This window comes from Lolium rigidum, chromosome 1 (assembly GCF_022539505.1).
Source record: "Lolium rigidum isolate FL_2022 chromosome 1, APGP_CSIRO_Lrig_0.1, whole genome shotgun sequence".
NCBI classification, from domain to species: domain Eukaryota; kingdom Viridiplantae; phylum Streptophyta; class Magnoliopsida; order Poales; family Poaceae; genus Lolium; species Lolium rigidum.
In genome coordinates this window covers 86362579-86370966 of record NC_061508.1, presented here as the reverse complement: position 1 = coordinate 86370966, position 8388 = coordinate 86362579, and the positions used below count along the sequence as shown (strand labels likewise).

The 8388-nt window shown below is 43.2% G+C and overlaps 1 protein-coding gene and 1 non-coding gene across 2 annotated transcripts; both read right to left on the bottom strand.

Moving 5' to 3' along the window:
- Positions 1–2656: 2656 nt before the first annotated feature.
- Positions 2657–2730, bottom strand: TRNAI-AAU. The gene has a single exon. It is a non-coding gene; the product is annotated as a tRNA-Ile (tRNA).
- A 193-nt stretch (positions 2731–2923) lies between these two features.
- On the bottom strand, positions 2924–6022 carry LOC124677059 (BTB/POZ domain-containing protein At1g55760-like). Its single transcript, XM_047213060.1, has 4 exons — positions 5904–6022; positions 4988–5145; positions 4502–4617; positions 2924–3817 (listed from the first exon to the last, which is right to left on the bottom strand). The coding sequence occupies exons 1-4, from the start codon at positions 6020–6022 to the stop codon at positions 3215–3217; spliced, it is 996 nt and encodes a 331-aa protein (XP_047069016.1). The 3' UTR covers positions 2924–3214.
- Positions 6023–8388: the final 2366 nt, after the last annotated feature.

Below are 8388 nucleotides of genomic sequence, written 5' to 3'. Positions count from 1 at the left end.
ACGGGGAGGTGGACGTCGTCTTCATCAACAACCGAACGTGTGACCGAGTACGGAGGTGCTGCCCGTTCGTGGCGCCGGAACCGATCGTGATCAAGATCTTCTACGCGCTTTTGCAAGCGGCAAGTGATCGTCTACCGCAGCAATAAGAGCCTACTCTTATAGGCTTTGGAATCTCTTCAAGGGTTAGTCTTGATCATCCCCTCGTTGCTACCGTCTTCTAGATTGCATCTTGGCTTGGATTGCGTGTTCGCGGTAGGAAAATTTTTGTTTTCTATGCAACGTTATCCTACACTTATCCGCCGACAGTTTTGTTAGATGGCACAAAAACCACATTTAGTTCCGGTTGGCAACCGGGACTAAAGGTTGTCCACGCGTCTTTATTCCGCCGACAGTTTTGTTAGATGGCACAAAAAACCCACCTTTAGTCCCGGTTGCACCCACCAGCCGGGACTAAAGGTCGCTCACACTTCCTTAGCATGCTGACAATTTTGGCCCAAAAAAACACCTTTAGTACCTGTTGCACCCGCTAACCGAGACTAAAGGTTGGCCTCGCGCGGGCACTCTGAGCAGCAGCCGAATTACCCTTTAGTCCCGATTGGATCCACCAGATCTGGCTTCCTCTTCTTCCTCCTCCTCATCTTCATATGGATCTGTATGGTTTTAGATTAATTCTCCAAATTCAAACACTTTTCATGTTAAAAGTTTTTTCGGAATACAAAATATGCAAACGATATGAGTTAATGCATTTTTTTAATTGAAAATGGAAAAATGGTTAATAGTTTGAATAGTTAGAACAATTATTTCAGAAAATAGAAAAATATTTTAGATTAACTATCCAAATTCAAACACTTTTTATGTTGAAAGATTTATCAGATTCAGAAGTATGCACAAGTTATTTAAATTCATATTCAAACACTTCAAATTAATGTTCAAAAACATTTTCAAAACAACCTTTAGTCCCAGTTGGTAATATACCCTTTAGTTCTCTTTGGTGGCTCCAACCAGAATTAAAGGAAGTATAACTGCTCATCTCCTTCTCCACACAGATCAATCGCTAGCGTATTCGCTCCATATTCGCCAATACGGAGGTTCCGGTATTCGCTAACGCACGCGGATACACGCGGATACGCGCGTGGGTGGGCTTGGAATTGAGGATTGTTTCCATGGGTGAATTCTATGACTAACCAAAAACGGGGGCTCCTTTGTACCGACCTAGTCGACAGTTGGGCCACGGCCAACATGGCAGGTAGTATATTTTTTATTTTTTGTTTTATCTTTTCTTTCCTTTTTAAATCTGATTACTTTTAAAATAAGTGAACATTTTTGTCTAATAGGCAAATTTGCATTTTTTAAGTCTGAACAAGTTTCAAAATAAATTTTATTTTTAAATTTTGAAGAAATAAAAATTGTAAATATTTTAAAATTTGAATAATTTTTGAATTTTAATATTTTTTGAATTTGAACAACTTTTCGAATTAGAACAATTTTCAAGTTTGCACAATTTCCAAATTTGAACAATTTATAAATTTAAACAATTTTAAGTCTGAACATTTAAAATATTTAAACAATTTTGAAATTCAAACATTTTTAAATCTGAATATTTCAAAATTTTAAATTTGAACAATCTTTAAATATGAACTTTTTTCAAATTTTAAAAAGGGGAAAAACAAAAAAGCAAAAGAAACAAAAAATTAAATAGAAAAAACAAACAAACAAAAAAGAAAGAAAAAGAATAAATAGAAAATGGAAACAAAAGGAAAAAATAGAAATGGGCCGGGCCTATACCCGACCAGGGTTTGCGTTGCTTGGTAAGCACCGACCTGATCGGTGTATAGGATTCACCAGAATTATGTGCCCGAATTCCAAATAGCCAATTCCAGGCCCAATTCAGTGCACCCAAACATAGTGTGAAACTAAATTGTTTCAAATTGGATATAGAGATTTCTTTTATTTTCTTATTATCCAAGAGAAATATACCCTCGGTGTCAAAGAAAGTTTTGGACCTTAGCATGCCTGCAATATATGGTGCTCAATTTTGCTTGCAGTTGAACTTGCCGAAGAATAGACAGAAAACGAGGCTGGGTTGACTAGTTTACGTTTTATGCTTGAGCAAATGAATGAAACAAAAATGTAGCCTGCATTGCACTGAGAAGTAAATGAATGAACCAAGTGTTTCTAGTCTTCGTTTTGTGCTTGAGCAAATGAATGAAACAATTCCAGGCCCAATTCAGTGCACCCAAACATAGTGTGAAACTAAATTGTTTCAAATTGGATATAGATATTTCTTTTATTTTCTTATTATCCAAGAGAAATATACCCTCGGTGTCAAGGAAAGTTTTGGACCTCAGCATGCCTGCAATATATGGTGCTCAATTTTGCTTGCAGTTGAACTTGCCAAACAATAGACAGAAAACGAGGCTGGGTCGACTAGTTTACGTTTTATGCTTGAGCAAATGAAATGAAACAAAAATGTAGCCTGCACTGCACTGAGAAGTAAATGAATGAACCAAGTCTTTCTAGTCTTCGTTTTGTGCTTGAGCAAATGAATGAAACAAGTCTGCCTACTATGGTCCTAAAATAGAAATGGTCGAGCCTTCTGTCTAGAAGGACGAGAGATTCCACCAAAAAAGAGCTCAAGAAATTTCCAAAAATAATTTGGCCCATGCAGGTCTCGAACCTGCGACCTTCGCGTTATTAGCAAGACGCTCTAACCAGCTGAGCTAATAGGCCGTTGGTGTTGATTTGTTCTTTCCATTATATATATTGTCATATTTGACATTGCAAATCAACCAAAATGTCCCATTGAGAATTCTGCCAGTAAATAATGCCACCGACGATGCCATGGTAGTCAGGTTACAAGTATTATGTAAAAGTTTCACGCACTAGTCCGCGTTACTATGAAGTATGAACTGAACTGAACACGAAGAGGGAGGAAGCTCACTTGGCTTCACAAAATTACTGTCATTTTTGCAGACTTACAGTGTACAGGATCACCTAGATATGTTACAGAATGCAGGGTCTAATATACATGAATTGGATTACCATATGACACGAACAAAATCCAATCGGGTATACACATTAAATGTTATTGCCAACTAATAATGGCTTGTACGCAAGTTCTATTTACATGCTGTATCAGCAAGAATCCATCAAACCAATGCACCAATGAAACCACCAGCCAGTCCCCAGATGGATGCCGACATCCTATGCTCAGTCACCGGCCACTCCATGCTGCAAGGACACCTTGAAACACTTCGGCCACCAGATCCCTATCCGCCGTCTGAAGGAACATGTTGAATTCGTCGTGCATCTCGTACACCTTCCTAAAGTCGACGAGGAACCTCAGGCAGCTATCCTTGAGCCTCTGCAGCCGGTATAGATGGCCTGTCTGGAGCCTCTCGATCACGTTGCTCGTGTCGATGTCTTCTAGCAGGCTCTCGAGGCACGCCTCCTTCAGATCAGCGATATCGTACTTGTCAGCGGCTCTGAGGAGGGCCAGTCTGTGGGTGAGGAACTCCTCATTACGTAGATCGCCGTAGATGTAATTGAGGAAGCCCCGGCAGGCGTCGAGGGACATGTCAGAGATGTCGACGGTGGCGAGCTCTTTCTCCTTGAGGTCGTGCGAAAACATGCTCCTGAAGACAGGCGAACGGGTGGCCAGGATCGCACGGTGGGCCCTTATGCTGCCGTCATCGGCGTTAATTGTGATGTCACATAGGATGCCTTCTTGCAGCATTCTTGCAAGGGATGACAGTGCTGTGTTGTCTGAAGACTGCCTAATTTGGTGTGAGGCCCAAACTGAGGCAGGTTCACCACCCTGGAAAGCAGAATTACAGATCAGTAAGTGGTATGCTTAAGACACATGTGGTAAAAATTTGTTAACATGTAGAAGTAACATTTTCTTGTGTTGCTGTTCCGTTGGTGCGATTCTTCGTTTTAATCAATTCACTGAATTCATATTTACTCTAGGGTCTTGATTGAAGTATGCTGGTTACTAGACAAAAAGTTTGACTTTGCTTTGCGACCCTGTTGCATTTCCATCTGGCAGGGTGTTGTCAGCTGATGATATCAGCAGCATCAAAAGTTAGTGTTCATTTATAATCATGTGCAATAATTATCGGAAAGACAGTTGTGCTTAACTTACTGTACTCCGTAAATGTTTTTATCTGGGACGAGCAATGATTAACAGGTGGCACAAGATGCTTGTTTTAGGTTTCTGATATGCTTGCGAGCTTTCTAAACAACATGTATATATGTGTTATCATAATCAGGATATTTTCCCCCAATTCCACGACCGAAAGCAACTATAGACACCTCACACAAAAAACAGTAGATGTTTCTACATTGGTGTGCACCTGTCCAGGTGTGATGGTAACATACTGTACATCTTTCTAAGATTAGACAGGATTCCAGGTGAGTCAAGAATATCACTTCCACTCCTCCTAATTGTTGTTGTACCAAACATTGACAAAACAGAAGCAGACAGAGAAGCAGTGCTTACAGATGGATCTGCAACTTTCAGGTCCAGAAACTCTATCTCGATAACAAATCTTCCTGTTACACTGCTATCAATCGTCCACACAAATCCGTCGTGTTTCAGATGCTTGTCAAAGATTCCTGCGTTTATGTAAATAAGATGGCGGTAAGATATAAATGACATCTGCACACGCTTTATGCGCTCGCTGATATATGTGCAGAACTCAACTTAAAATTTTGAGTAATAATAAATCCTAGCATTTCAAACCGGTATGTATGCCTGATCATTTATATTAGTTCAAATTTGTATACTGCTTGATGCATGACACTCAGTTTCTACAGAAATAAACTCGTACCCATATGAACTAAAAACAATAACTTTTAATGATTCACCACTTACATATTCAGACGTCGAAATATATCTTCTTGTGTGTATCATGAGCACAAGGGTTTATGCATTGCAATTATAAGGAGAGGAAGTAGAAGACATCTGTAGTAAAAGAAAAATTACCTGGATGAACTATGATCTTCTGATTGGGAGGAAAGGATATCAGAAGTTTCGCGACAAAGGAAGCTATGGGCGCCGGGGCTGTGTTCTTGGCAGAATTGGATAACTCTGCAAAGAGCTTAATGGAAGTTTGCTTGTTGTTTCTCTCCACAGATATGTACCTTCATATTGCAGAATCACATACTTAAGTTAGCTCATGAGCGACACATTGGCAGCACCTCATAATTCCCTTGTATTGATCCTTTATGAATTTTATCTGGGTCAAAATGGCAACTTGAGTTGCATTTATCCTGACGAAATCTAGAGAGGCAAACTTACAATCCAATCTAAGAGTTACCCTGAGTAGTACTGAAGATTTCTTGGTTATAATAGCTGAAAGTGAGCGTTGGGGAAAGTGAAAACTTTTTTTCCTGAAATATCTTTGGTTCCAAGCGAAGTCTTTACGTGTCTCCTATATACCAAACATGGTCAAGAAAACATCTCAACTAGATATCGCTGACCGAAGATTCCAAATCCAACTTAAAGAGTCAGTTCAGCACAATCTTTGGACAGAAAATAAGAATTAAGAGGGTGAATCCAAAATTAAAGAACTAGCCGCTTAACAAACCGGAGAAATCCATTCATGCTGCTCTGGTACCAAAAATTCAAACCTTTTTCAGAATCAAACAAGGAGAAAACATTGCACACAAAAAACAGCCTATTCCTCCACAGTCCACACCCTTTGCACCGGAGGTTTTAAGGGATCTGATAGAGTTGCTCTAACCACAACCACCACTAAGAACCTCAGTCGCAACAAGGATCACAGAGCAGGTTACAGTCTACTATGGTGGACATGCGAAACAAGAAACCAAACAGGTAGCAGGCAACAGATATGCAGAGGCGGGGTGTGGAGGAGGAGGGGGGTTGAGCGGGCACGGACCAGTTCCAGAGGCCGACGCGGAAGGGGTCGGACTTGCGGTAGGTGTAGCATGGGAGCGCGTCGACGCGCCATTGCGCGAGCCTCGGCGCCGCCTCCACCCGGGTCCCCGCGCCGCTCATCGGACCCCACGTCGACGCCACCGCCGCCACCACCTCATCGACGCAGCCCAGCAGCCCCAGCGCCTCCTTCCCCAGGCTTCCTCCTCCCTCCCCCGCAACCCCTCCTCCTCATGTACTGCCCGCCAATCCACGAGCACGGCCAAACCCAAACACCAAGAACTCAACACGACATGGACAGAATAGATCCCTAGCTAGCGACTCACAGTCACAGCGACAAGCAGGAAGTGTGCACGCACGCGCCAAGAATTGGCGGAGGGGTTGCTTGCTGCTCGTCCCTTCCCGGTTCTTGGGCAGTGGCGCGCGGAACAAGGTGAGGTACTGGCACTGCGGATGGTGGCGGCTATATGCTGGTGGTCGACTGGCCGAGAGTGGGAGCCTGGTGACGTTGCTGTTGCGGGGAAGAGAGGAGAGGAGAGGATTAATTCGCTACGCAAATGGGAGACTTTCTTCTACGCGAGTGGGGAAGACGGATGGTGAACGCCCCAGTTAATTACCCAACTGACCACTCCGTGCTTCCACTCCACTTCCAACCACCGCCGGATTTCCTCCAGTTTTTGCTGACACTTCATATCTCGGAGCCATTTTTCAGCGACGAATTCATCTCACAGATTGGTCGTGGAGTACTATCAATTACTTGCCGCTAAGTTGTGGCTAATTGGCGGATCATTAGCCAAGCTGAGATGAACCTGCGGCCGTATCGTTGCGGTCTACTGTCCCTGTCCCCGGGCCCAATGATTTGTCCTCCACAATTCAACTTTTCCCCTCGTCGCTAGCAGTGATTTTGTCCTTCTACGGCAGCAAAGTGCTTTCTTTTGACTCTGAAATCATAAGAAAACCTTCTAAAAAAATCATAAAGGACCCAGCAAATTGTTGAACCAACCAAATCTTCTCCGCCGGCCCCCATCCCTTCCTGAACTTTCCTCTGTCGGAAGAAAGAATGCTCGCCGAATTCGTAGCGAGAGGTGGGGATTAAATTAAACACGATACGCATCAGGGCGCGTAATTATTGTCGCTAAGATAGATACGCATGCACGCAAAGTATCTCAATGCGAGTTCTCGCAATATTTTTTGGAGAGGAGGAGAAATTTGGTGTGGAGTGTGGTTTGGAGATCCCGAGCGGACAAGGAAAGTATCTGCGTGATTCTGCGTGGGGCCCGCGCCGGTTGCCCCCTGGATTCTTTCTCTCGCCCGCACAAGCAACCCATGCAGGGCCCCATGCCTTGGAATCTTTGATTCTCTCTGCCTGGAATCAAAACCTGCCTCCATCAGTGGCTTGCGTTCCTCCAATCAAAGCGTTTCTACTGGTTGGTTTCACTTCTCTATACATACCGTTCCAGTGATTAAACAGCAAATACATTTCTTTCAGTTGCTCCTACACGCTACTTAGTAGCCAGCATCACTTACGTGCAGCACCTATGGTATGATCAAGAGCAATGTGACATTTTGTCTAATTAATAGCAAACAAGTGATTGGTACGCATAAAACACTGACATGGGTGTTTGCATTTACCTGGATTTATTCCAGGATTTAACCGGCGCTATGCTTTCAGTGGTAGGTGACGTGCCCGTCAACAGCGAGGCGCCAGTGGTGACTTCGTCAACCTCAAGATATGCCGGCTCGATCCCTCGGAGGTGCTCATAGGGGTAGGGTGTGCGTGCGTTCATAGGGGTGTTTGTACGTGCGTGTTTGTGAGCGTCTGCGTTGTACTGTGTTCTCAAAAAAAAAAAACACTGATAGTGTATTGATCTAGTGTATTTATGTTACAAACCATTCAAGCCCATAACCTAGGAATATTAATGTATGCAAGATAGCGTCGTGTATGATTTGACCGGTACTAGTTAAACTGTGTTTTTTTTTTAAAGAGGGGCTTTATTTATACTTTATTTAACAAAGATTTGATAAATGCATACATAAAAGAACCTCCAAGCCACTACTCAACACCTGTAAACCAGATAATGGGTGAACAACATGTCATTAGAATCTTATATCTTAAAAAGAAAACACAAGCAATCCTCATCACCTAGGTATCGGGGTATCACCGAGTCACCCTATGATAACATGGGAGCACCCTTAGAGAGCACCTCATGCACTCGTTCAACAAGTGCCCATAACCATCGAGCCACATTCAGATCAGATATCCACATAACCCTTCGCCATGGTAGACATCGATGCCGCCACGGCACAATACACAGTGCACCCGCCCCGCACGAGTCCATCATGTGGCATATCTATCACCAAGACTCCACTACACCACGTCACCGAGACTCGCCGTCATTTACGCGGTAGCTGCAGACCACTTCGTCTCTTGCCTCATCCATCTAGTAGTTGCTCCAAAAACGACGCTCCATGAGGTAGAGCGACACCAA